Source organism: Engystomops pustulosus, unplaced genomic scaffold, assembly GCF_040894005.1.
Source record: "Engystomops pustulosus unplaced genomic scaffold, aEngPut4.maternal MAT_SCAFFOLD_421, whole genome shotgun sequence".
NCBI lineage: Eukaryota > Metazoa > Chordata > Amphibia > Anura > Leptodactylidae > Engystomops > Engystomops pustulosus.
This window is the reverse complement of record NW_027285300.1, coordinates 5,606-32,882: the sequence shown is the minus strand read 5'-3', so window position 1 is coordinate 32,882 and position 27,277 is coordinate 5,606. Positions and strand designations below refer to the sequence as shown.

General features: G+C 58.6%; 2 protein-coding genes across 4 annotated transcripts; one reads left to right on the top strand and one right to left on the bottom strand.

Annotated features, from left to right (window-relative positions):
• Nucleotides 1-1,058: 1,058 nt before the first annotated feature.
• Nucleotides 1,059-20,437, bottom strand: LOC140111324 (membrane-associated tyrosine- and threonine-specific cdc2-inhibitory kinase-like). 2 transcript variants are annotated; one of them, XM_072132355.1, is made up of 8 exons: nucleotides 20,296-20,437; nucleotides 6,380-6,814; nucleotides 2,604-3,100; nucleotides 2,425-2,531; nucleotides 2,177-2,349; nucleotides 1,827-2,074; nucleotides 1,596-1,688; nucleotides 1,059-1,468 (listed from the first exon to the last, which is right to left on the bottom strand). In XM_072132355.1, exons 2-8 carry the CDS (start codon nucleotides 6,734-6,736, stop codon nucleotides 1,288-1,290), a joined length of 1,656 nt encoding a protein of 551 aa, XP_071988456.1. In that variant the 5' UTR covers nucleotides 6,737-6,814; nucleotides 20,296-20,437; the 3' UTR covers nucleotides 1,059-1,287. The 2 variants fall into 2 exon arrangements, with proteins under 2 accessions (XP_071988456.1, XP_071988457.1); XM_072132356.1 differs by lacking the exon at nucleotides 20,296-20,437 and adding an exon at nucleotides 19,811-19,837.
• A 10-nt stretch (nucleotides 20,438-20,447) lies between these two features.
• On the top strand, nucleotides 20,448-25,483 carry LOC140111327 (elongin-B). 2 transcript variants are annotated; one of them, XM_072132359.1, is made up of 4 exons: nucleotides 20,448-20,586; nucleotides 23,902-24,036; nucleotides 24,106-24,214; nucleotides 25,086-25,483. In XM_072132359.1, exons 1-4 carry the CDS (start codon nucleotides 20,584-20,586, stop codon nucleotides 25,193-25,195), a joined length of 357 nt encoding a protein of 118 aa, XP_071988460.1. In that variant the 5' UTR covers nucleotides 20,448-20,583; the 3' UTR covers nucleotides 25,196-25,483. The 2 variants fall into 2 exon arrangements, with proteins under 2 accessions (XP_071988460.1, XP_071988459.1); XM_072132358.1 differs by having other exon boundaries at nucleotides 25,083-25,483.
• The last annotated feature ends 1,794 nt before the right edge of the window (nucleotides 25,484-27,277 follow it).

Sequence of the window (27,277 nt, the reverse complement as noted above, 5' to 3'; positions counted from 1 at the left end):
CCTCCCCTTGAGCCTCTCTTCAGTCTTTCTGTTGGCTATTACTACAGCCCGCGGGGTGGGGGAAATCCACAGATTTTGGAGTATGAGAAGACTGTATTGTATTAAATCACCAGCCCTCTTTTTTCCGCAAGGTGGTCTTTTTATTGTCAGCAGGAGGTCCGTCTCCCTTCTTTTTGTCCCAATCCTTCACCTGAAAAAGTTTCATTCCGTTTCATGTACGTGGATGTATCCTCCATTACGTGCAGAAAGAGTGACCATCTGTCCAAGAATAAGGGGAAAGCGGCTAGTAATGTGACAAAAGCTCAATGGATCAGAACTGCTATTGCCTCCTGGGCTGCAGAGGCTTCACCAGAGCAGATATGTAGGGCGGCTACCTGGGATAACCCTACTATTTCCCACTACAAATTGGACATTCCCTCTGCTCGTGACCTATACTTCGTTAGGAAGGTGTTGTCTGCTGCTGTCCCCACTAGGAAAATTAGGGGAAAGATGAAAATGACTACATGGCTATATTTAACCCCTTCAGGATGAGGCCATTTTGTAGTTTAAGGCTCAGCCCCATTTTTTGGATTCTGACTTGCATCGCTTTATATGGTTATAACTTTTGAACACTTACTTATCAAAGCCACTCAGATTGTTTTTTTCGTCACATGTTGTACTGCATTTTAGTGATAAATTCAGCGTATATATGAGTGTAAGGCTACATTCACACTGCCGTATGGGGGACGTATATACGGCAATGGGTGCACAGCGCCCTACGGGAGCGGTACGGTGCCGCACATACCCTGGAACGAGATAGGACCTGTCCATGTTCCTACGGTGAGCTGCGCTCACCTCCTCCTCTCCCCGTGCGCTGCCCTTGCCCACCATGCTACGGTACGTATATCTTTTTAAGAGGGAAGGGGGGCTGCACTTGGAAGTCTGCTATGGGGCCCTGCCTCTCCTAGTTACACCCCTGGCAGAGTGGACGTGACTATACACAGGTTTAGCCTTCATACAAGAGTGCAGATAGTCAGGAATACACTGAAGAAACAGTCTGATATCAGGAAACAAGAAAAGTGATTGGAAAGATCTTTATTTGCATCCCATGTATCTGTATAATCCTCCACCATGGTTCATCTTCCTCAGCACAGGAGCTTCCCCACGCAGGGTCTCAGCATCGCACCATGCACTGACCATGGGTGGCGGGTCACCCTCTGTTTGGGGTTCACATTGGCCTCTGCACCCAAGGCCTGTATGTTCTGTACAGTTCATCTCACAGAGACGGCAGCAGGACGCACCCAGAGACTACTGCTCGGATGCCTCATCAAACATAGTCAGGAGATTCCGAGGTAGAAATGATGAGCGAGGAGCCTCTGCATCCACAAACCCCGAGGAGCTGCTGCTGCTGTCCAGGATCCCAGACTTCACACTGCACGGGGATTCCTGGCTGATCCGGCTCACATTTGGCGTCAGCGGCAGAACTGACCTGCAGGAACACCCAAAACCATGAAAGAGAAGATACAAAGACACGGAGCACAGAGGATGTGCCTATAACACAAGCCACGTGGCCAGACATAAAAATACAACTGTCTACGCACCGGAGACAAACTTACCTCTGCCGCAGATTGCAGTCAGGTGACAGATTGCGGGGGGTGGACGTGCTGCCCAGAGATGGCCGAGACAGCAGGTCTGGAGAATGCCTGATACTTCAAAATACAAGAAAGATCAGTCATAAAGACCACCATAACATCTACTACAATAGGTTACAGTGTCGGCTGAGAGCACGCGCAGCAATGGAGTGCTCTCATATACACAGCAGCAACACTGCACTCCTGAACACTTACCTGAGGGGAAACTCCTGTCCACGGTAGGTAATATTCCTGGTGTAGCCCAGAGGACTTGGGGGCACCTCAAAGACATCGTCCCCAAGACTTTCTTCCTCCCAGTCACTAGAGAAGCTGCTTTCCAAGACACAGTTTTGGAACGGAGAAGAAGGTGGAGAGTTGGGAGCAGAAACTGACTTACGACCTAGAAGCCGCAGCACTGGACGCCTCAAAGCACAGAACATTATGGTCATAAACCATAGGAGACACTAGGAGAAAGAACATCAGTCACCGATACACACAAGGGGCCAGAGGTCCATGCCCTCCTCTGTGACCCACTGACCACGGCTAGAGGCAGGACCAGCCCTTACCTGGAATATGTAGAGTATCTTTGTTACAATCCCCCTGGTGGTCAGGGTCACCCTCCTCCACCTCTGCGCTCTCTGGATAGCGGGAAGAGACAGCAGCCAGTCCACATTAGCCCGGCAGCGATAATCTGGCTCCAGCATCCCCGACAGAACTTTCAGGAAATCTGGAGGCAATTCTAAAAATAAAGAATGAAAATCAAGTACAAGAGACACCCAAGAGGGGCAGAGGACATACCGCACAGGACACCTACCTGACGTGAACTCTGTAGGGAGATGACCCTGCCGCAGCTGCTGCCAGCCTTCCCCTCCCTTGGGTAGCTCCATGTTACAAGCCACTTCTAGCAGAGTCATTCCCAGACTGCAACATAAAGAGACGTAAGGACTGGGCCGCAGAGGCGCTGCCTATATTACATATGTAATGCGCTCTCACCTGAACACATCCGCGGCCTTGGTGAACACTCCATCCAGCAACTCCGGGGCCATATAGCGAGGGTCTCCCTCCTGGGCCTCTGCACTGCCTTCAGCCCCATCCAGCTCCACCACAAGTCCAAAGTCCCCCAGCTTGTAGACCCCCGTGTAGGAAATGAACACATTAGCCGGCTTGATGTCCAGGTGTAGCAGGTTGCGGTCATGGAGATGTTTGAGGCCGCGGAGGAGGTCGCAGGTTATACTCCATACTTCCTGTGCAGGCAGAGGTTCGCCCCGTTCCTCTGAGTACTGCTGCAGGCTGCTGGAGCACAGCTCTGTCTGCAGGTACAGCACCCGCTTCTCCTCCCAGGCCCGCACCAGACGCAGGCAATTAGGGTGCTCCCCAACACGCTCATGTTTCCTCACCTCCTGCAGCTTGCGGAGCCGGTCAGATTCACCTCGGAATGGGGACACGGATCGCTTCACCGCGTACACACAGCCATCCTCACGACTCCGGACCTAGAAACACAGAAACCCCTGCAGTCACCTAAACAGGAACAGGTCCAATGCCCGAAATAGTCATCTAAATAGTGATCTGAACATCCGTCATAACAACATAACCAATCCAACAAACTATCCCCCGGGCTCCTCCCCCCTGCCATCTATCCCCGGGCTCCTCCCCCCTGCCATCTATCCCCGGGCTCCTCCCCCCCTGCCATCTATCCCCGCGCTCCTCCCCCCCTGCCATCTATCCCCGGGCTCCTCCCCCCTGCCATCTATCCCCACGCTCCTCCCCCCTGCACCTGCCATCTATCCCCGGGCTCCTCCCCCCTGCCATCTATCCCCGGGCTCCTCCCCCCTGCCATCTATCCCCGCGCTCCTCACCCCTGCCATCTATCCCCGCGCTCCTCCCCCCTGCCATCTATCCCCGCGCTCCTCCCCCCTGCCATCTATCCCCGGGCTCCTCCCCCCTGCCATCTATCCCCACGCTCCTCCCCCCTGCACCTGCCATCTATCCCCGGGCTCCCCCTCCCCTGCCATCTATCCCCGGGCTCCTCCCCCCTGCCATCTATCCCCGCGCTCCTCCCCCCCTGCCATCTATCCCCGCGCTCCTCCCCCCCTGCCATCTATCCCCGCGCTCCTCCCCCCCTGCCATCTATCCCCACGCTCCTCCCCCCTGCCATCTATCCCCACGCTCCTCCCCCCTGCACCTGCCATCTATCCCCGGGCTCCTCCCCCCTGCACCTGCCATCTATCCCCGGGCTCCCCCTCCCCCCTGCACCTGCCATCTATCCCCGGGCTCCCCCTCCCCTGCACCTGCCATCTATCCCCGGGCTCCCCCTCCCCTGCACCTGCCATCTATCCCCGGGCTCCCCATCCCCTGCACCTGCCATCTATCCCCGGGCTCCCCCTCCCCTGCACCTGCCATCTATCCCCGCGCTCCTCCCCCCCTGCCATCTATCCCCGCGCTCCTCCCCCCCTGCACCTGCCATCTATCCCCGGGTTCCCCCTCCCCTGCACCTGCCATCTATCCCCGGGCGCCCCCTCCCCTGCACCTGCCATCTATCCCCGGGCTCCCCCTCCCCTGCACCTGCCATCTATCCCCGGGCTCCCCCTCCCCTGCACCTGCCATCTATCCCCGGGCTCCCCCTCCCCTGCACCTGCCATCTATCCCCAGGCTCCCCATCCCCTGCACCTGCCATCTATCCCCGGGCTCCCCCTCCCCTGCACCTGCCATCTATCCCCGCGCTCCTCCCCCCCTGCCATCTATCCCCACGCTCCTCCCCCCTGCACCTGCCATCTATCCCAGGGCTCCCCCTCCCCTCCCCTGCCATCTATCCCCGGGCTCCTCCCCCCTGCCATCTATCCCCGCGCTCCTCCCCCCCTGCCATCTATCCCCGCGCTCCTCCCCCCCTGCCATCTATCCCCACGCTCCTCCCCCCTGCCATCTATCCCCACGCTCCTCCCCCCTGCCATCTATCCCCACGCTCCTCCCCCCTGCACCTGCCATCTATCCCCGGGCTCCTCCCCCCTGCACCTGCCATCTATCCCCGGGCTCCCCCTCCCCCCTGCACCTGCCATCTATCCCCGGGCTCCCCCTCCCCCCTGCACCTGCCATCTATCCCCGGGCTCCCCCTCCCCTGCACCTGCCATCTATCCCCGGGCTCCCCCTCCCCCCTGCACCTGCCATCTATCCCCGGGCTCCCCCTCCCCTGCACCTGCCATCTATCCCCGGGCTCCCCCTCCCCTGCACCTGCCATCTATCCCCGGGCTCCCCCTCCCCTGCACCTGCCATCTATCCCCGGGCTCCCCCTCCCCTGCACCTGCCATCTATCCCCGGGCTCCCCCTCCCCTGCACCTGCCATCTATCCCCGGGCTCCCCCTCCCCTGCACCTGCCATCTATCCCAGGGCTCCCCCTCCCCTGCACCTGCCATCTATCCCCGGGCTCCCCCTCCCCTGCACCTGCCATCTATCCCCGGGCTCCCCCCCCCCCTGCACCTGCCATCTATCCCCGGGCTCCCCCCATGCACCTGCCATCTATCCCCGGGCTCCTCCCCCCCTGCACCTGCCATCTATCCCCGGGCTCCTCCCCCCCTGCACCTGCCATCTATCCCAGGGCTCCCCCCATGCACCTGCCATCTATCCCCGGGCTCCTCCCCCCCTGCACCTGCCATCTATCCCCGGGCGCCCCCTCCCCTGCACCTGCCATCTATCCCAGGGCTCCCCCTCCCCTGCACCTGCCATCTATCCCCGGGCTCCCCCTCCCCTGCACCTGCCATCTATCCCCGGGCTCCCCCCCCCCTGCACCTGCCATCTATCCCCGGGCTCCTCCCCCCTGCACCTGCCATCTATCCCCGGGCTCCTCCCCCCCTGCACATGCCATCTATCCCCGGGCTCCTCCCCCCCTGCACCTGCCATCTATCCCCGGGCTCCTCCCCCCCTGCACCTGCCATCTATCCCCGGGCTCCTCCCCCCCTGCAAATGCCATCTATCCCCGGGCTCCTCCCCCCCTGCACCTGCCATCTATCCCCGGGCTCCTCCCCCCCTGCACCTGCCATCTATCCCCGGGCTCCTCCCCCCCTGCACCTGCCATCTATCCCCGGGCTCCTCCCCCCCTGCACCTGCCATCTATCCCCGGGCTCCTCCCCCCCTGCACCTGCCATCTATCCCCGGGCTCCTCCCCCCCTGCACCTGCCATCTATCCCCGGGCTCCTCCCCCCCTGCACCTGCCATCTATCCCCGGGCTCCTCCCCCCCTGCACCTGCCATCTATCCCCGGGCTCCTCCCCCCCTGCACCTGCCATCTATCCCCGGGCTCCTCCCCCCCTGCACCTGCCATCTATCCCCGGGCTCCTCCCCCCCTGCACCTGCCATCTATCCCCGGGCTCCTCCCCCCCTGCACCTGCCATCTATCCCCAGGCTCCCCCTCCCCTGCACCTGCCATCTATCCCCGGGCTCCCCCTCCCCTGCACCTGCCATCTATCCCCGGGCTCCCCCTCCCCTGCACCTGCCATCTATCCCCAGGCTCCCCCTCCCCTGCACCTGCCATCTATCCCCAGGCTCCCCCTCCCCTGCACCTGCCATCTATCCCCGGGCTCCTCCCCCCCTGCACCTGCCATCTATCCCCGGGCTCCTCCCCCCCTGCACATGCCATCTATCTCCGGGCTCCCCCCATGCACATGCCATCTATCCCCGGGCTCCTCCCCCCTGCACCTGCCATCTATCCCCGGGCTCCCCCCCTGCACCTGCCATCTATCCCCGGGCTCCCCCCCTGCACCTGCCGTATAACATACCCACCTTGTATACTTCCCCAAAAGACCCCCTCCCCAGCTTGCAGAGGGTCTGGAAGCACTGCTTATAAAAGGTCTCCTCCTTGCTGTGGTCATACAGGCGGCTGATTGGTTGCTTGTGTTGGGGGCTTTGGAAAGACACGCTCTGGGGGCGGGGCTGGCTCCAGGAACGCTGCTTATTGGGAAAGATGCGGCTGACTGGGGGGATATTCTTCACGGGGGGCCGCGGGGGAAGGGAATAGCAGAGAGCCCGGCCCCTCTTCTTATGGGAAAAGCTCTGCTCCGCTTGGCTAAAATGTGTGGGCACCGGGATAGGAGTGCGGGTCATCAGAACCTGAGACATCTCATCGTCTGGCACTGGCATGGCCCCCCGAAGCCAGCCGCCGCGAGACCACCGCGAGACCACCGCGAGACCACCGCGAGACCACCGAGGGGCAGGGGTCTGCAAAGAGAAAAGACAGGAGATGAGGCACAACCACAGCGCAGCCACCACCCGACTACCACCCTATGAAGTGCAGCCTCTCTATGTCTCCCCCCGGCCTCCCCTCACACTGTCTCCAGCCTCCTCTCTAGTAATTACCTCAGTGTATGAGGTGCAGCCTCTCTATGTCTCCCCCCGGCCTCCCCTCACACTGTCTCCAGCCTCCTCTCTAGTAATTACCTCAGTGTATGAGGTGCAGCCTCTCTATGTCTCCCCCGGCCTCCCCTCACACTGTCTCCAGCCTCCTCTCTAGTAATTACCTCAGTGTATGAGGTGCAGCCTCTCTATGTCTCCCCCGGCCTCCCCTCACACTGTCTCCAGCCTCCTCTCTAGTAATTACCTCAGTGTATGAGGTGCAGCCTCTATGTCTCCCCCCGGCCTCCCCTCACACTGTCTCCAGCCTCCTCTCTAGTAATTACCTCAGTGTATGAGGTGCAGCCTCTCTATGTCTCCCCCGGCCTCCCCTCACACTGTCTCCAGCCTCCTCTCTAGTAATTACCTCAGTGTATGAGGTGCAGCCTCTCTATGTCTCCCCCCGGCCTCCCCTCACACTGTCTCCAGCCTCCTCTCTAGTAATTACCTCAGTGTATGAGGTGCAGCCTCTCTATGTCTCCCCCCGGCCTCCCCTCACACTGTCTCCAGCCTCCTCTCTAGTAATTACCTCAGTGTATGAGGTGCAGCGTCTATGTCTCCCCCCGGCCTCCCCTCACACTGTCTCCAGCCTCCTCTCTAGTAATTACCTCAGTGTATGAGGTGCAGCCTCTCTATGTCTCCCCCCGGCCTCCCCTCACACTGTCTCCAGCCTCCTCTCTAGTAATTACCTCAGTGTATGAGGTGCAGCCTCTCTATGTCTCCCCCGGCCTCCCCTCACACTGTCTCCAGCCTCCTCTCTAGTAATTACCTCAGTGTATGAGGTGCAGCCTCTCTATGTCTCCCCCGGCCTCCCCTCACACTGTCTCCAGCCTCCTCTCTAGTAATTACCTCAGTGTATGAGGTGCAGCCTCTCTATGTCTCCCCCCGGCCTCCCCTCACACTGTCTCCAGCCTCCTCTCTAGTAATTACCTCAGTGTATGAGGTGCAGCCTCTCTATGTCTCCCCCCGGCCTCCCCTCACACTGTCTCCAGCCTCCTCTCTAGTAATTACCTCAGTGTATGAGGTGCAGCCTCTCTATGTCTCCCCCCCGGCCTCCCCTCACACTGTCTCCAGCCTCCTCTCTAGTAATTACCTCAGTGTATGAGGTGCAGCCTCTCTATGTCTCCCCCCGGCCTCCCCTCACACTGTCTCCAGCCTCCTCTCTAGTAATTACCTCAGTGTATGAGGTGCAGCCTCTCTATGTCTCCCCCGGCCTCCCCTCACACTGTCTCCATCCTCCTCTCTAGTAATTACCTCAGTGTATGAGGTGCAGCCTCTCTATGTCTCCCCCCCCCGGCCTCCCCTCACACTGTCTCCAGCCTCCTCTCTAGTAATTACCTCAGTGTATGAGGTGCAGCCTCTCTATGTCTCCCCCCGGCCTCCCCTCACACTGTCTCCAGCCTCCTCTCTAGTAATTACCTCAGTGTATGAGGTGCAGCCTCTCTATGTCTCCCCCCGGCCTCCCCTCACACTGTCTCCAGCCTCCTCTCTAGTAATTACCTCAGTGTATGAGGTGCAGCCTCTCTATGTCTCCCCCCGGCCTCCCCTCACACTGTCTCCAGCCTCCTCTCTAGTAATTACCTCAGTGTATGAGGTGCAGCCTCTCTATGTCTCCCCCCGGCCTCCCCTCACACTGTCTCCAGCCTCCTCTCTAGTAATTACCTCAGTGTATGAGGTGCAGCCTCTCTATGTCTCCCCCCGGCCTCCCCTCACACTGTCTCCAGCCTCCTCTCTAGTAATTACCTCAGTGTATGAGGTGCAGCCTCTCTATGTCTCCCCCGGCCTCCCCTCACACTGTCTCCAGCCTCCTCTCTAGTAATTACCTCAGTGTATGAGGTGCAGCCTCTCTATGTCTCCCCCGGCCTCCCCTCACACTGTCTCCAGCCTCCTCTCTAGTAATTACCTCAGTGTATGAGGTGCAGCCTCTATGTCTCCCCCCGGCCTCCCCTCACACTGTCTCCAGCCTCCTCTCTAGTAATTACCTCAGTGTATGAGGAGCAGCCTCTCTATGTCTCCCCCCGGCCTCCCCTCACACTGTCTCCAGCCTCCTCTCTAGTAATTACCTCAGTGTATGAGGTGCAGCCTCTCTATGTCTCCCCCCGGCCTCCCCTCACACTGTCTCCAGCCTCCTCTCTAGTAATTACCTCAGTGTATGAGGTGCAGCCTCTCTATGTCTCCCCCCGGCCTCCCCTCACACTGTCTCCAGCCTCCTCTCTAGTAATTACCTCAGTGTATGAGGTGCAGCCTCTCTATGTCTCCCCCGGCCTCCCCTCACACTGTCTCCAGCCTCCTCTCTAGTAATTACCTCAGTGTATGAGGTGCAGCCTCTCTATGTCTCCCCCCCCGGCCTCCCCTCACACTGTCTCCAGCCTCCTCTCTAGTAATTACCTCAGTGTATGAGGTGCAGCCTCTCTATGTCTCCCCCCGGCCTCCCCTCACACTGTCTCCAGCCTCCTCTCTAGTAATTACCTCAGTGTATGAGGTGCAGCCTCTCTATGTCTCCCCCCGGCCTCCCCTCACACTGTCTCCAGCCTCCTCTCTAGTAATTACCTCAGTGTATGAGGTGCAGCCTCTCTATGTCTCCCCCCGGCCTCCCCTCACACTGTCTCCAGCCTCCTCTCTAGTAATTACCTCAGTGTATGAGGTGCAGCCTCTCTATGTCTCCCCCCGGCCTCCCCTCACACTGTCTCCAGCCTCCTCTCTAGTAATTACCTCAGTGTATGAGGTGCAGCCTCTCTATGTCTCCCCCCCGGCCTCCCCTCACACTGTCTCCAGCCTCCTCTCTAGTAATTACCTCAGTGTATGAGGTGCAGCCTCTCTATGTCTCCCCCCGGCCTCCCCTCACACTGTCTCCAGCCTCCTCTCTAGTAATTACCTCAGTGTATGAGGTGCAGCCTCTCTATGTCTCCCCCCCGGCCTCCCCTCACACTGTCTCCAGCCTCCTCTCTAGTAATTACCTCAGTGTATGAGGTGCAGCCTCTCTATGTCTCCCCCCCGGCCTCCCCTCACACTGTCTCCAGCCTCCTCTCTAGTAATTACCTCAGTGTATGAGGTGCAGCCTCTCTATGTCTCCCCCCGGCCTCCCCTCACACTGTCTCCAGCCTCCTCTCTAGTAATTACCTCAGTGTATGAGGTGCAGCCTCTCTATGTCTCCCCCGGCCTCCCCTCACACTGTCTCCAGCCTCCTCTCTAGTAATTACCTCAGTGTATGAGGAGCAGCCTCTCTATGTCTCCCCCCGGCCTCCCCTCACACTGTCTCCAGCCTCCTCTCTAGTAATTACCTCAGTGTATGAGGTGCAGCCTCTCTATGTCTCCCCCCGGCCTCCCCTCACACTGTCTCCAGCCTCCTCTCTAGTAATTACCTCAGTGTATGAGGAGCAGCCTCTCTATGTCTCCCCCCGGCCTCCCCTCACACTGTCTCCAGCCTCCTCTCTAGTAATTACCTCAGTGTATGAGGTGCAGCCTCTCTATGTCTCCCGCCGGTCTCCCCTCACACTGTCTCCAGCCTCCTCTCTAGTAATTACCTCAGTGTATGAGGTGCAGCCTCTCTATGTCTCCCCCCGGCCTCCCCTCACACTGTCTCCAGCCTCCTCTCTAGTAATTACCTCAGTGTATGAGGTGCAGCCTCTCTATGTCTCCCCCGGCCTCCCCTCACACTGTCTCCAGCCTCCTCTCTAGTAATTACCTCAGTGTATGAGGTGCAGCCTCTCTATGTCTCCCCCGGCCTCCCCTCACACTGTCTCCAGCCTCCTCTCTAGTAATTACCTCAGTGTATGAGGTGCAGCCTCTCTATGTCTCCCCCGGCCTCCCCTCACACTGTCTCCAGCCTCCTCTCTAGTAATTACCTCAGTGTATGAGGTGCAGCCTCTCTATGTCTCCCCCCGGCCTCCCCTCACACTGTCTCCAGCCTCCTCTCTAGTAATTACCTCAGTGTATGAGGTGCAGCCTCTCTATGTCTCCCCCGGCCTCCCCTCACACTGTCTCCAGCCTCCTCTCTAGTAATTACCTCAGTGTATGAGGTGCAGCCTCTCTATGTCTCCCCCCGGCCTCCCCTCACACTGTCTCCAGCCTCCTCTCTAGTAATTACCTCAGTGTATGAGGTGCAGCCTCTCTATGTCTCTCCCCCGGCCTCCCCTCACACTGTCTCCAGCCTCCTCTCTAGTAATTACCTCAGTGTATGAGGTGCAGCCTCTCTATGTCTCCCCCCGGCCTCCCCTCACACTGTCTCCAGCCTCCTCTCTAGTAATTACCTCAGTGTATGAGGAGCAGCCTCTCTATGTCTCTCCCCCGGCCTCCCCTCACACTGTCTCCAGCCTCCTCTCTAGTAATTACCTCAGTGTATGAGGTGCAGCCTCTCTATGTCTCCCCCGGCCTCCCCTCACACTGTCTCCAGCCTCCTCTCTAGTAATTACCTCAGTGTATGAGGTGCAGCCTCTCTATGTCTCCCCCCGGCCTCCCCTCACACTGTCTCCAGCCTCCTCTCTAGTAATTACCTCAGTGTATGAGGTGCAGCCTCTCCTATGTCCCCCCCGGCCTCCCATCACACTGTCTCCAGCCTCCTCTCTAGTAATTACCTCAGTGTATGAGGTGCAGCCTCTCATGTCCCCCCGGCCTCCCCTCACACTGTCTCCAGCCTCCTCTCTAGTAATTACCTCAGTGTATGAGGTGCAGCCTCTCTATGTCTCCCCCCCGGCCTCCCTCACACTGTCTCCAGCCTCCTCTCTAGTAATTACCTCAGTGTATGAGGTGCAGCCTCTCTATGTCTCCCCCCGGCCTCCCCTCACACTGTCTCCAGCCTCCTCTCTAGTAATTACCTCAGTGTATGAGGTGCAGCCTCTCTATGTCTCCCCCCGGCCTCCCTCACACTGTCTCCAGCCTCCTCTCTAGTAATTACCTCAGTGTATGAGGTGCAGCCTCTCTATGTCTCCCCCCGGCCTCCCTCACACTGTCTCCAGCCTCCTCTCTAGTAATTACCTCAGTGTATGAGGTGCAGCCTCTCTATGTCTCCCCCCGGCCTCCCCTCACACTGTCTCCAGCCTCCTCTCTAGTAATTACCTCAGTGTATGAGGTGCAGCCTCTCTATGTCTCCCCCCGGCCTCCCCTCACACTGTCTCCAGCCTCCTCTCTAGTAATTACCTCAGTGTATGAGGTGCAGCCTCTCTATGTCTCCCCCCGGCCTCCCCTCACACTGTCTCCAGCCTCCTCTCTAGTAATTACCTCAGTGTATGAGGTGCAGCCTCTCTATGTCTCCCCCCCGGCCTCCCCTCACACTGTCTCCAGCCTCCTCTCTAGTAATTACCTCAGTGTATGAGGTGCAGCCTCTCTATGTCTCCCCCCGGCCTCCCCTCACACTGTCTCCAGCCTCCTCTCTAGTAATTACCTCAGTGTATGAGGTGCAGCCTCTCTATGTCTCCCCCCGGCCTCCCCTCACACTGTCTCCAGCCTCCTCTCTAGTAATTACCTCAGTGTATGAGGTGCAGCCTCTCTATGTCTCCCCCGGCCTCCCCTCACACTGTCTCCAGCCTCCTCTCTAGTAATTACCTCAGTGTATGAGGTGCAGCCTCTCTATGTCTCCCCCGGCCTCCCCTCACACTGTCTCCAGCCTCCTCTCTAGTAATTACCTCAGTGTATGAGGTGCAGCCTCTCTATGTCTCCCCCCGGCCTCCCCTCACACTGTCTCCAGCCTCCTCTCTAGTAATTACCTCAGTGTATGAGGTGCAGCCTCTCTATGTCTCCCCCCGGCCTCCCCTCACACTGTCTCCAGCCTCCTCTCTAGTAATTACCTCAGTGTATGAGGTGCAGCCTCTCTATGTCTCCCCCGGCCTCCCCTCACACTGTCTCCAGCCTCCTCTCTAGTAATTACCTCAGTGTATGAGGTGCAGCCTCTCTATGTCTCCCCCCGGCCTCCTCTCACACTGTCTCCAGCCTCCTCTCTAGTAATTACCTCAGTGTATGAGGTGCAGCCTCTCTATGTCTCCCCCCCGGCCTCCTCTCACACTGTCTCCAGCCTCCTCTCTAGTAATTACCTCAGTGTATGAGGTGCAGCCTCTCTATGTCTCCCCCCGGCCTCCCTCACACTGTCTCCAGCCTCCTCTCTAGTAATTACCTCAGTGTATGAGGTGCAGCCTCTCTATGTCTCCCCCGGCCTCCCCTCACACTGTCTCCAGCCTCCTCTCTAGTAATTACCTCAGTGTATGAGGTGCAGCCTCTCTATGTCTCCCCCCGGCCTCCCCTCACACTGTCTCCAGCCTCCTCTCTAGTAATTACCTCAGTGTATGAGGTGCAGCCTCTCTATGTCTCCCCCCGGCCTCCCCTCACACTGTCTCCAGCCTCCTCTCTAGTAATTACCTCAGTGTATGAGGTGCAGCCTCTCTATGTCTCCCCCCCGGCCTCCCCTCACACTGTCTCCAGCCTCCTCTCTAGTAATTACCTCAGTGTATGAGGTGCAGCCTCTCTATGTCTCCCCCCGGCCTCCCCTCACACTGTCTCCAGCCTCCTCTCTAGTAATTACCTCAGTGTATGAGGTGCAGCCTCTCTATGTCTCCCCCCCGGCCTCCCCTCACACTGTCTCCAGCCTCCTCTCTAGTAATTACCTCAGTGTATGAGGTGCAGCCTCTCTATGTCTCCCCCGGCCTCCCCTCACACTGTCTCCAGCCTCCTCTCTAGTAATTACCTCAGTGTATGAGGTGCAGCCTCTCTATGTCTCCCCCGGCCTCCCCTCACACTGTCTCCAGCCTCCTCTCTAGTAATTACCTCAGTGTATGAGGTGCAGCCTCTCTATGTCTCCCCCCGGCCTCCCCTCACACTGTCTCCAGCCTCCTCTCTAGTAATTACCTCAGTGTATGAGGTGCAGCCTCTCTATGTCTCCCCCCGGCCTCCCCTCACACTGTCTCCAGCCTCCTCTCTAGTAATTACCTCAGTGTATGAGGTGCAGCCTCTCTATGTCTCCCCCCGGCCTCCCCTCACACTGTCTCCAGCCTCCTCTCTAGTAATTACCTCAGTGTATGAGGTGCAGCCTCTCTATGTCTCCCCCGGCCTCCCCTCACACTGTCTCCAGCCTCCTCTCTAGTAATTACCTCAGTGTATGAGGTGCAGCCTCTCTATGTCTCCCCCCGGCCTCCCCTCACACTGTCTCCAGCCTCCTCTCTAGTAATTACCTCAGTGTATGAGGTGCAGCCTCTCTATGTCTCCCCCCGGCCTCCCCTCACACTGTCTCCAGCCTCCTCTCTAGTAATTACCTCAGTGTATGAGGTGCAGCCTCTCTATGTCTCCCCCGGCCTCCCCTCACACTGTCTCCAGCCTCCTCTCTAGTAATTACCTCAGTGTATGAGGTGCAGCCTCTCTATGTCTCCCCCCCGGCCTCCCCTCACACTGTCTCCAGCCTCCTCTCTAGTAATTACCTCAGTGTATGAGGTGCAGCCTCTCTATGTCTCCCCCCGGCCTCCCCTCACACTGTCTCCAGCCTCCTCTCTAGTAATTACCTCAGTGTATGAGGTGCAGCCTCTCTATGTCTCCCCCCGGCCTCCCCTCACACTGTCTCCAGCCTCCTCTCTAGTAATTACCTCAGTGTATGAGGTGCAGCCTCTCTATGTCTCCCCCGGCCTCCCCTCACACTGTCTCCAGCCTCCTCTCTAGTAATTACCTCAGTGTATGAGGTGCAGCCTCTCTATGTCTCCCCCCGGCCTCCCCTCACACTGTCTCCAGCCTCCTCTCTAGTAATTACCTCAGTGTATGAGGTGCAGCCTCTCTATGTCTCCCCCCCGGCCTCCCCTCACACTGTCTCCAGCCTCCTCTCTAGTAATTACCTCAGTGTATGAGGTGCAGCCTCTCTATGTCTCCCCCGGCCTCCCCTCACACTGTCTCCAGCCTCCTCTCTAGTAATTACCTCAGTGTATGAGGTGCAGCCTCTCTATGTCTCCCCCCGGCCTCCCCTCACACTGTCTCCAGCCTCCTCTCTAGTAATTACCTCAGTGTATGAGGTGCAGCCTCTCTATGTCTCCCCCGGCCTCCCCTCACACTGTCTCCAGCCTCCTCTCTAGTAATTACCTCAGTGTATGAGGTGCAGCCTCTCTATGTCTCCCCCGGCCTCCCCTCACACTGTCTCCAGCCTCCTCTCTAGTAATTACCTCAGTGTATGAGGTGCAGCCTCTCTATGTCTCCCCCCGGCCTCCCTCACACTGTCTCCAGCCTCCTCTCTAGTAATTACCTCAGTGTATGAGGTGCAGCCTCTCTATGTCTCCCCCGGCCTCCCCTCACACTGTCTCCAGCCTCCTCTCTAGTAATTACCTCAGTGTATGAGGTGCAGCCTCTCTATGTCTCCCCCCGGCCTCCCCTCACACTGTCTCCAGCCTCCTCTCTAGTAATTACCTCAGTGTATGAGGTGCAGCCTCTCTATGTCTCCCCCGGCCTCCCCTCACACTGTCTCCAGCCTCCTCTCTAGTAATTACCTCAGTGTATGAGGTGCAGCCTCTCTATGTCTCCCCCGCCTCCCCTCACACTGTCTCCAGCCTCCTCTCTAGTAATTACCTCAGTGTATGAGGTGCAGCCTCTCTATGTCTCCCCCCGGCCTCCCCTCACACTGTCTCCAGCCTCCTCTCTAGTAATTACCTCAGTGTATGAGGTGCAGCCTCTCTATGTCTCCCCCGGCCTCCCCTCACACTGTCTCCAGCCTCCTCTCTAGTAATTACCTCAGTGTATGAGGTGCAGCCTCTCTATGTCTCCCCCGGCCTCCCCTCACACTGTCTCCAGCCTCCTCTCTAGTAATTACCTCAGTGTATGAGGTGCAGCCTCTCTATGTCTCCCCCCGGCCTCCCCCTCACACTGTCTCCAGCCTCCTCTCTAGTAATTACCTCAGTGTATGAGGTGCAGCCTCTCTATGTCTCCCCCCGGCCTCCCCTCACACTGTCTCCAGCCTCCTCTCTAGTAATTACCTCAGTGTATGAGGTGCAGCCTCTCTATGTCTCCCCCCGGCCTCCCCTCACACTGTCTCCAGCCTCCTCTCTAGTAATTACCTCAGTGTATGAGGTGCAGCCTCTCTATGTCTCCCCCCGGCCTCCCCTCACACTGTCTCCAGCCTCCTCTCTAGTAATTACCTCAGTGTATGAGGTGCAGCCTCTCTATGTCTCCCCCGGCCTCCCCTCACACTGTCTCCAGCCTCCTCTCTAGTAATTACCTCAGTGTATGAGGTGCAGCCTCTCTATGTCTCCCCCGGCCTCCCCTCACACTGTCTCCAGCCTCCTCTCTAGTAATTACCTCAGTGTATGAGGTGCAGCCTCTCTATGTCTCCCCCGGCCTCCCCTCACACTGTCTCCAGCCTCCTCTCTAGTAATTACCTCAGTGTATGAGGTGCAGCCTCTCTATGTCTCCCCCGGCCTCCCCTCACACTGTCTCCAGCCTCCTCTCTAGTAATTACCTCAGTGTATGAGGTGCAGCCTCTCTATGTCTCCCCCCGGCCTCCCCTCACACTGTCTCCAGCCTCCTCTCTAGTAATTACCTCAGTGTATGAGGTGCAGCCTCTCTATGTCTCCCGGCCTCCTCACACTGTCTCCAGCCTCCTCTCTAGTAATTACCTCAGTGTATGAGGTGCAGCCTCTCTATGTCTCCCCCGGCCTCCCCTCACACTGTCTCCAGCCTCCTCTCTAGTAATTACCTCAGTGTATGAGGTGCAGCCTCTCTATGTCTCCCCCCGGCCTTCCCCTCACACTGTCTCCAGCCTCCTCTCTAGTAATTACCTCAGTGTATGAGGTGCAGCCTCTCTATGTCTCCCCCCGGCCTCCCCTCACACTGTCTCCAGCCTCCTCACTCTAGTAATTACCTCAGTGTATGAGGTGCAGCCTCTCTTGAGGTGCAGCCTCTCTATGTCTCCCCCCGGCCTCCCCTCACACTGTCTCCAGCCTCCTCTCTAGTAATTACCTCAGTGTATGAGGTGCAGCCTCTCTATGTCTCCCCCCGGCCTCCCCTCACACTGTCTCCAGCCTCCTCTCTAGTAATTACCTCAGTGTATGAGGTGCAGCCTCTCTATGTCTCCCCCCCGGCCTCCCCTCACACTGTCTCCAGCCTCCTCTCTAGTAATTACCTCAGTGTATGAGGTGCAGCCTCTCTATGTCTCCCCCCCGGCCTCCCCTCACACTGTCTCCAGCCTCCTCTCTAGTAATTACCTCAGTGTATGAGGTGCAGCCTCTCTATGTCTCCCCCGGCCTCCCCTCACACTGTCTCCAGCCTCCTCTCTAGTAATTACCTCAGTGTATGAGGTGCAGCCTCTCCATGTCCCCCCCGGCCTCCCATCACACTGTCTCCAGCCTCCTCTCTAGTAATTACCTCAGTGTATGAGGTGCAGCCTCTCCATGTCCCCCCCGGCCTCCCCTCACACTGTCTCCAGCCTCCTCTCTAGTAATTACCTCAGTGTATGAGGTGCAGCCTCTCTATGTCTCCCCCCGGCCTCCCCTCACACTGTCTCCAGCCTCCTCTCTAGTAATTACCTCAGTGTATGAGGTGCAGCCTCTCTATGTCTCCCCCCGGCCTCCCCTCACACTGTCTCCAGCCTCCTCTCTAGTAATTACCTCAGTGTATGAGGTGCAGCCTCTCTATGTCTCCCCCCGGCCTCCCCTCACACTGTCTCCAGCCTCCTCTCTAGTAATTACCTCAGTGTATGAGGTGCAGCCTCTCTATGTCTCCCCCCCCCCCGGCCTCCCCTCACACTGTCTCCATCCTCCTCTCTAGTAATTACCTCAGTGTATGAGGAGCAGCCTCTCTATGTCTCCCCCGGCCTCCCCTCACACTGTCTCCAGCCTCCTCTCTAGTAATTACCTCAGTGTATGAGGTGCAGCCTCTCTATGTCTCCCCCCGGCCTCCCCTCACACTGTCTACAGCCTCCTCTCTAGTAATTACCTCAGTGTATGAGGTGCAGCCTCTCTATGTCTCCCCCCGGCCTCCCCTCACACTGTCTCCAGCCTCCTCTCTAGTAATTACCTCAGTGTATGAGGTGCAGCCTCTCTATGTCTCCCCCCGGCCTCCCCTCACACTGTCTCCAGCCTCCTCTCTAGTAATTACCTCAGTGTATGAGGTGCAGCCTCTCTATGTCTCCCCCCGGCCTCCCCTCACACTGTCTCCAGCCTCCTCTCTAGTAATTACCTCAGTGTATGAGGTGCAGCCTCTCTATGTCTCCCCCGGCCTCCCCTCACACTGTCTCCAGCCTCCTCTCTAGTAATTACCTCAGTGTATGAGGTGCAGCCTCTCTATGTCTCCCCCGGCCTCCCCTCACACTGTCTCCAGCCTCCTCTCTAGTAATTACCTCAGTGTATGAGGTGCAGCCTCTCTATGTCTCCCCCCCGGCCTCCCCTCACACTGTCTCCAGCCTCCTCTCTAGTAATTACCTCAGTGTATGAGGTGCAGCCTCTCTATGTCTCCCCCGGCCTCCCCTCACACTGTCTCCAGCCTCCTCTCTAGTAATTACCTCAGTGTATGAGGTGCAGCCTCTCTATGTCTCCCCCCCCCCCGGCCTCCCCTCACACTGTCTCCAGCCTCCTCTCTAGTAATTACCTCAGTGTATGAGGTGCAGCCTCTCTATGTCTCCCCCCCGGCCTCCCCTCACACTGTCTCCAGCCTCCTCTCTAGTAATTACCTCAGTGTATGAGGTGCAGCCTCTCTATGTCTCCCCCCGGCCTCCCCTCACACTGTCTCCAGCCTCCTCTCTAGTAATTACCTCAGTGTATGAGGTGCAGCCTCTCTATGTCTCCCCCGGCCTCCCCTCACACTGTCTCCAGCCTCCTCTCTAGTAATTACCTCAGTGTATGAGGAGCAGCCTCTCTATGTCTCCCCCCGGCCTCCCCTCACACTGTCTCCAGCCTCCTCTCTAGTAATTACCTCAGTGTATGAGGTGCAGCCTCTCTATGTCTCCCCCGGCCTCCCCTCACACTGTCTCCAGCCTCCTCTCTAGTAATTACCTCAGTGTATGAGGTGCAGCCTCTCTATGTCTCCCCCCGGCCTCCCCTCACACTGTCTCCAGCCTCCTCTCTAGTAATTACCTCAGTGTATGAGGTGCAGCCTCTCTATGTCTCCCCCCGGCCTCCCCTCACACTGTCTCCAGCCTCCTCTCTAGTAATTACCTCAGTGTATGAGGTGCAGCCTCTCTATGTCTCCCCCGGCCTCCCCTCACACTGTCTCCAGCCTCCTCTCTAGTAATTACCTCAGTGTATGAGGTGCAGCCTCTCTATGTCTCCCCCGGCCTCCCCTCACACTGTCTCCAGCCTCCTCTCTAGTAATTACCTCAGTGTATGAGGTGCAGCCTCTCTATGTCTCCCCCGGCCTCCCCTCACACTGTCTCCAGCCTCCTCTCTAGTAATTACCTCAGTGTATGAGGTGCAGCCTCTCTATGTCTCCCCCGGCCTCCCCTCACACTGTCTCCATCCTCCTCTCTAGTAATTACCTCAGTGTATGAGGTGCAGCCTCTCTATGTCTCCCCCCCGGCCTCCCCTCACACTGTCTCCAGCCTCCTCTCTAGTAATTACCTCAGTGTATGAGGTGCAGCCTCTCTATGTCTCCCCCGGCCTCCCCTCACACTGTCTCCAGCCTCCTCTCTAGTAATTACCTCAGTGTATGAGGTGCAGCCTCTCTATGTCTCCCCCGGCCTCCCCTCACACTGTCTCCAGCCTCCTCTCTAGTAATTACCTCAGTGTATGAGGTGCAGCCTCTATGTCTCCCCCCGGCCTCCCCTCACACTGTCTCCAGCCTCCTCTCTAGTAATTACCTCAGTGTATGAGGTGCAGCCTCTATGTCTCCCCCCCGGCCTCCCCTCACACTGTCTCCAGCCTCCTCTCTAGTAATTACCTCAGTCTATGTGGTGGAGCCTCTCTATGTCTCCCCCCCCCGGCCTCCCCTCACACTGTCTCCAGCCTCCTCTCTAGTAATTACCTCAGTGTATGAGGTGCAGCCTCTCTATGTCTCCCCCGGCCTCCCCTCACACTGTCTCCAGCCTCCTCTCTAGTAATTACCTCAGTCTATGTGGTGGAGCCTCTCTATGTCTCCCCCCGGCCTCCCCTCACACTGTCTCCAGCCTCCTCTCTAGTAATTACCTCAGTGTATGAGGTGCAGCCTCTCTATGTCTCCCCCGGCCTCCCCTCACACTGTCTCCAGCCTCCTCTCTAGTAATTACCTCAGTGTATGAGGTGCAGCCTCTCTATGTCTCCCCCGGCCTCCCCTCACACTGTCTCCAGCCTCCTCTCTAGTAATTACCTCAGTGTATGAGGTGCAGCCTCTCTATGTCTCCCCCGGCCTCCCCTCACACTGTCTCCAGCCTCCTCTCTAGTAATTACCTCAGTCTATGTGGTGGAGCCTCTCTGGGTCTCCCGGTCCTCGGTCTCTCTTCTATTCCGTGACTTTTGCAGATGACGTTGTTTTCGCGCCAGAAGGTTTCATCCGGCCGTGTGTGACGTCACGCCCCGCAGTGTAGCCCCGCCCCCAGCGTGGCCACGCACAAGATGGCGTGCGTGGTGTGAGCGGCGGCTGCGCGGTGCACGCTGGGAGGGAGGTCAGAGGATCCTCGGAGCGCGGTGTCTTTGTGTGCTCTCAGCCTCCCGGGACGGACGGGCGGACTCTGCGGGATGGTGAGTGCTAGCGGCGCCGCACACAGCGGGGGGAGCGCAGGCTGTGAGGGGCGGCCCGTGCCGCAGCATCCCGGACTGACCTTCTCATCATGGCGGAGGCCGGTACCGGGTGCATACAGCTTCCGGCCCTCCGGTGCTAGATCCCGGGGCGCCCATCCCCCGCACAACATGGCGGCCCGGCTCCCTGGTAACGGCCGCTCATCCCATGCCAAGATGGCGGCCGAGAGGGTGGGGGTAATGGATATATGTGTGTACTACTACCCCCAACATTGTGTACTACCGCTACCATCCCCAACATTGTGTACTACTGCTACTACCCCCAACATTGTGTACTACTGCTACTACCCCCAACATTGTGTACTACTGCTACTGCCCCCAACATTGTGTACTACCGCTACCGCCCCCAACATTGTGTACTACCGTTACCGCCCCCAACATTGTGTACTACCGCTACCGCCCCCAACATTGTGTACTACCGCTACTACCCCCAACATTGTGTACTACCGCTACTGCCCCCAACATTGTGTGCTACCGCTACTACCCCCAACACTGTGTACTACCGCTACTACCCCAGCATTGTGTACTACCGCTACTGCCCCCAGCATTGTGTACTACCGCTACTACCCCCAACACTGTGTACTACCGCTACTGCCCCCAGCATTGTGTACTACCGCTACTGCCCCCAGCATTGTGTACTACCGCTACTGCCCCCAGCATTGTGTACTACCGCTACTGCCCCCAGCATTGTGTACTACCGCTACTACCCCCAGCATTGTGTACTACCGCTACTGCCCCCAACACTGTGTACTACCGCTACTGCCCCCAGCATTGTGTACTACCGCTACTGCCCCCAGCATTGTGTACTACCGCTACTGCCCCCAGCATTGTGTACTACCGCTACTGCCCCCAACACTGTGTACTACCGCTACTGCCCCCAGCATTGTGTACTACCGCTACTGCCCCCAGCATTGTGTACTACCGCTACTGCCCCCAGCATTGTGTACTACCGCTACTGCCCCCAGCATTGTGTACTACCGCTACCGCCCCCAGCATTGTGTACTACCGCTACCGCCCCCAGCATTGTGTACTACCGCTACCGCCCCCAGCATTGTGTACTACCGCTACCGCCCCCAGCATTGTGTACTACCGCTACCGCCCCCAGCATTGTGTACTACCGCTACCGCCCCCAGCATTGTGTACTACCGCTACCGCCCCCAGCATTGTGTACTACCGCTACCGCCCCCAGCATTGTGTACTACCGCTACTGCCCCCAGCATTGTGTACTACCGCTACTGCCCCCAGCATTGTGTACTACCGCTACCGCCCCCAGCATTGTGTACTACCGCTACCGCCCCCAGCATTGTGTACTACCGCTACCGCCCCCAGCATTGTGTACTACCGCTACCGCCCCCAGCATTGTGTACTACCGCTACCGCCCCCAGCATTGTGTACTACCGCTACCGCCCCCAGCATTGTGTACTACCGCTACCGCCCCCAGCATTGTGTACTACCGCTACCGCCCCCAGCATTGTGTACTACCGCTACCGCCCCCAGCATTGTGTACTACCGCTACCGCCCCCAGCATTGTGTACTACCGCTACCGCCCCCAGCATTGTGTACTACCGCTACCGCCCCCAGCATTGTGTACTACCGCTACCGCCCCCAGCATTGTGTACTACCGCTACCGCCCCCAGCATTGTGTACTACCGCTACCGCCCCCAGCATTGTGTACTACCGCTACCGCCCCCAGCATTGTGTACTACCGCTACCGCCCCCAGCATTGTGTACTACCGCTACCGCCCCCAGCATTGTGTACTACCGCTACCGCCCCCAGCATTGTGTACTACCGCTACCGCCCCCAGCATTGTGTACTACCGCTACCGCCCCCAGCATTGTGTACTACCGCTACCGCCCCCAGCATTGTGTACTACCGCTACCGCCCCCAGCATTGTGTACTACCGCTACCGCCCCCAGCATTGTGTACTACCGCTACCGCCCCCAGCATTGTGTACTACCGCTACTGCCCCCAGCATTGTGCGCCCCCGCCGCCAGCATTGTGTACTACCGCTACTACCCCCAGCATTGTGTACTACCGCTACCGCCCCCAACATTGTGTACTACCGCTACTGCCCCCAGCATTGTGTACTACCGCTACTGCCCCCAGCATTGTGTACTACCGCTACCGCCCCCAGCATTGTGTACTACCGCTACCGCCCCCAGCATTGTGTACTACCGCTACCGCCCCCAGCATTGTGTACTACCGCTACCGCCCCCAGCATTGTGTACTACCGCTACCGCCCCCAGCATTGTGTACTACCGCTACCGCCCCCAGCATTGTGTACTACCGCTACCGCCCCCAGCATTGTGTACTACCGCTACCGCCCCCAGCATTGTGTACTACCGCTACCGCCCCCAGCATTGTGTACTACCGCTACCGCCCCCAGCATTGTGTACTACCGCTACCGCCCCCAGCATTGTGTACTACCGCTACCGCCCCCAGCATTGTGTACTACCGCTACCGCCCCCAGCATTGTGTACTACCGCTACCGCCCCCAGCATTGTGTACTACCGCTACCGCCCCCAGCATTGTGTACTACCGCTACCGCCCCCAGCATTGTGTACTACCGCTACTGCCCCCAGCATTGTGCGCCCCCGCCGCCAGCATTGTGTACTACCGCTACTACCCCCAGCATTGTGTACTACCGCTACCGCCCCCAACATTGTGTACTACCGCTACTGCCCCCAGCATTGTGTACTACCGCTACTGCCCCCAACATTGTGTACTACCGCTACTGCCCCCAGCATTGTGTGCTACCGCTACTGCCCCCAGCATTGTGTACTACCGCTACTGCCCCCAGCATTGTGTGCTACCGCTACTACCCCCAACATTGTGTACTACCGCTACTGCCCCCAGCATTGTGCGCCCCCGCCGCCAGCATTGTGCGCCCCCGCCGCCAGCATTGTGCGCAGGGGGAGGGCTCTGCTGCGCTGGTTGAAGTCCAATCCGCTCTGCCCTATAATACTAGTTTATTGTAGAGCAGTGGAGAGTCTGGTGGGGCAGACGCATGCAGGCAGAACATGGGGCAGCCCCGGGGCACTCGGCAGACCTTGGGGCTGCACAGGAGAGGATTGGATCCCCCCAGTAAGCGGCACGGGGGATCCGATCTGTAGGTGGAAGACCCCCCTCCTGGCTGTGGCTTGTGATGTCAGATGGGAGGGGGCTGTTGGTTCCTGGTTTAGTCCCTGGCATAGTCCTGCTCTATAATGTCCTCTGTACGGTACGTGTAGATTGTGAGCCGCCTCCTCCTCTTTCAGGACGTGTTTCTGATGATCCGCCGCCATAAAACCACCATCTTCACAGACGCCAAGGAGAGCACGACTGTGTATGAGCTGAAGAGGATTGTGGAGGGGATCCTGAAGAGACCCCCGGAGGAGCAGCGGCTGTACAAGGTGAGACCCTCGCCCCATACATCGCCCCCTTCTCTCCCGGGCGGCCCCTCACCTTCCTCTCTCTTCCAGGATGACCAGATGTTAGATGATAACAAGACCCTTGGTGACTGCGGCTTCACCAGCCAGAACGCACGGCCACAGGCCCCCGCCACCGTAGGACTGGCCTTCCGCTGCTCGGGTGAGTACGGTGCAGAGTGCACGGGTGGGTGCCGGGGGGGAAGGGGGGGCAGTAGTATGTCAGATGGTGGCAGGAAGGCTGGAGGGTGGAGATCCAGGGGTTACCCAGTGAGGGGGCGGGGTTTAGTATGGGGTAGAGTATGTCAGGAGGGGGGGGGGGTAATCTGGGGATTGACTAGTGCTGTGGAGGGTGGGTGCCTGGGTTGCTGAGTGAGGGGGGCAGGGGGTTAGGAGGGGGCAGCAGTATGGGGTAGAGTATGGCAGGGGGTAATCTGGGGATTGCTGAGTGCGGGGGCGTGCCATGGGATTAGGAGGGGGCCAGTATGGTGGGAGGGGTTTTATCCAGGGGTTGACGAGTGCTGTGGAGGGTGCCTGGCGAGTGCACGGGTTGCTAAATAAGGGGGTGAGGAGGTGGGGGTGGTAATCCAGGGGTTGCTGAGTGAGGGGAGGGGGGCGGGCCAGGGGGTGAGGGGGGGCGGTTGAGGAGGTGGGGGTTGGTAATCCAGGGGTTGCTGAGTGAGGGGAGGGGGGCGGGCCAGGGGGTGAGGGGGGGCGGTTGAGGAGGTGGGGGTTGGTAATCCAGGGGTTGCTGAGTGAGGGGAGGGGGGCGGGCCAGGGGGTGAGGGGGGGCGGTTGAGGAGGTGGGGGTTGGTAATCCAGGGGTTGCTGAGTGAGGGGAGGGGGGCGGGCCAGGGGGTGAGGGGGGGCGGTTGAGGAGGTGGGGGTTGGTAATCCAGGGGTTGCTGAGTGAGGGGTTGGGGCGGGTGGTAATCCAGGGGTTGCTGAGTGAGGGTGGGGGGCAGTGTCTGGGGGGCGGGGTTAGTTGGAATGATTGGGGGTGAGCGTCTCCTGACTCTTCTGTCTTGTAGTAGACTCTTTTGAACCCCTGCGGGTGGACCCCTTCTCCAGCCCCCCCGAGCTCCCAGATGTCATGAAGCCCCAGGAGACGAGTGGCAGCGCCAATGAGCAGGCGGTGCAGTGAATGCTGGGAGGACCCGCCCCCTGTGATTGCCCCGCCCCTTACCCCATGGAATTACACAGCTTCGGCCTCGCTACCTGGGGGAGCCTCCTCCTCTGTGTACAGTGACTGCTGTCCTCCCCTTGACGTGGGAATCGGCTTCTGCAAGATCTCAGCCCACATGGGCCCCACCTTACCCCCCCGGTGACCCGCACCCCTCCCTACACTTCCTGGTTTTGGGGTTTGGGACGCTCTGATATTGATTATGTTCTACTTTATTTTATAAACACAATAAATTTTGTTTGCCTGTCAGACGCCTCTGGGTCTGCTACTTATTTCACCTGCAGGGGGGTCCGGAGGGCGCGTGCAGGGGGGAGGGGGAGAGAGGGGGCGCGGGGCGGGCGGAGGGGGAGAGAGGGGGCGCGGGGCGGGCGGAGGGGGAGAGAGGGGCGGGCGGAGGGGGAGAGAGGGGGCGCGGGGGAGTCGGGGGGGGGGGGGAGAGAGAGGGGGCGCGGGCGGGGGGCTCATTTACTAAGGGTCCATCGGACGCATTTTTGTTGGGTTTACCGACTATTTCCATTAACGTACGTGGCAAATCGGGGGGGCAGCCTGTCAGACAACCCGACGAATTCAGACAAACAGCGGAATTTAAAACGCGTTTGTCTTAAGATCAGCACTCGCATGCACCGGGAAGAAGCAGGTGAACTCCAGGGCCTCGACCTTAGTGAATCGCGCCGGACCTGAAACCTTATTGGACAATGCACGTGGGATCGCGACAGAACCAGGTAAGTAAATCTGCCCCTTTGTGTATAAGGGGCTGGTATGGGGGGTGTTAGGGAGATGGAGAAGCATAGGTGTGCCTGGTTCTGTTGGACTGGAAGTGTACAGGGTTACAGTATGATGTGGCCACAGCCTGGGAGTTGTAGTTCACCTGTGGGGCAGAAGAGTAGTGGGAGGACAGTGACTCCATGATGTCATGCGCCTCCACCTCCCGGGTGTCAGCAGCTGCACAGGTCGGGGCATGTGGCAGGGAGTGGTTACCCTGTGCGCAGGGTGTGGAGGTTGTCACGCTGTGTGTGCCAGGGTGTCTGGGTGTGCACAATAATGCAGTCACACAGGATTTTATCTAAAAGGACAAGAAGAACTCGACGGATCAGGAAGAAAGGTCTGAAACTCTGAACTCAATCCCCTGCCCTGGCCCCTAAATGATGCCCCATTCCAGGGTGTCACCCCCAAATGTCACCAAGAATTATAACCTGGCTCCTGATAGCTCCATCCTCTGTGGACTAGCACCCGGCTCCTGATAGCTCCATCCTCTGTGGACTAGCACCCGGCTCCTGATAGCTCCATCCTCTGTGGACTAGCACCTGGCTCCTGATAGCTCCATCCTCTGTGGACTAGCACCTGGCTCCTGATAGCTCCATCCTCTGAGGACTAGCACCCGGCTCCTGATAGCTCCATCCTCTGTGGACTAGCACCTGGCTCCTGATAGCTCCATCCTCTGTGGACTAGCACCTGGCTCCTGATAGCTCCATCCTCTGTGGACTAGCACCTGGCTCCTGATAGCTCCATCCTCTGTGGACTAGCACCTGGCTCCTGATAGCTCCATCCTCTGTGGACTAGCACCCGGCTCCTGATAGCTCCATCCTCTGTGGACTAGCACCCGGCTCCTGATAGCTCCATCCTCTGTGGACTAGCACCTGGCTCCTGATAGCTCCATCCTCTGTGGACTAGCACCCGGCTCCTGATAGCTCCATCCTCTGTGGACTATCACCCGGCTCCTGATAGCTCCATCCTCTGTGGACTAGCACCCGGCTCCTGATAGCTCCATCCTCTGAGGACTAGCACCTGGCTCCTGATAGCTCCATCCTCTGTGGACTAGCACCCGGCTCCTGATAGCTCCATCCTCTGAGGACTAGCACCTGGCTCCTGATAGCTCCATCCTCTGAGGACTAGCACCCGGCTCCTGATAGCTCCATCCTCTGAGGACTAGCACCCGGCTCCTGATAGCTCCATCCTCTGTGGACTAGCACCTGGCTCCTGATAGCTCCATCCTCGGAGGACTAGCACCCGGCTCCTGATAGCTCCATCCTCTGTGGACTAGCA

Bases quoted from the DNA above. Each gene is read 5' to 3' on its own strand.
- LOC140111324 (XM_072132355.1), bottom strand. From the start codon at position 6,736: ATGCCAGTGCCAGACGATGAGATGTCTCAGGTTCTGATGACCCGCACT. The intron at 1,689-1,826 runs GTAAGTGTTCAG...TGTATTTTGAAG, and splicing joins GGACAGGAGTTTCCCCTCAG to TATCAGGCATTCTCCAGACC. The intron at 1,469-1,595 runs GTAAGTTTGTCT...GTGTTCCTGCAG, and splicing joins GACTGCAATCTGCGGCAGAG to GTCAGTTCTGCCGCTGACGC.
- LOC140111327 (XM_072132358.1), top strand. The intron at 24,037-24,105 runs GTGAGACCCTCG...TCTCTCTTCCAG, and splicing joins AGGAGCAGCGGCTGTACAAG to GATGACCAGATGTTAGATGA. The intron at 24,215-25,082 runs GTGAGTACGGTG...TCTGTCTTGTAG, and splicing joins ACTGGCCTTCCGCTGCTCGG to TAGACTCTTTTGAACCCCTG.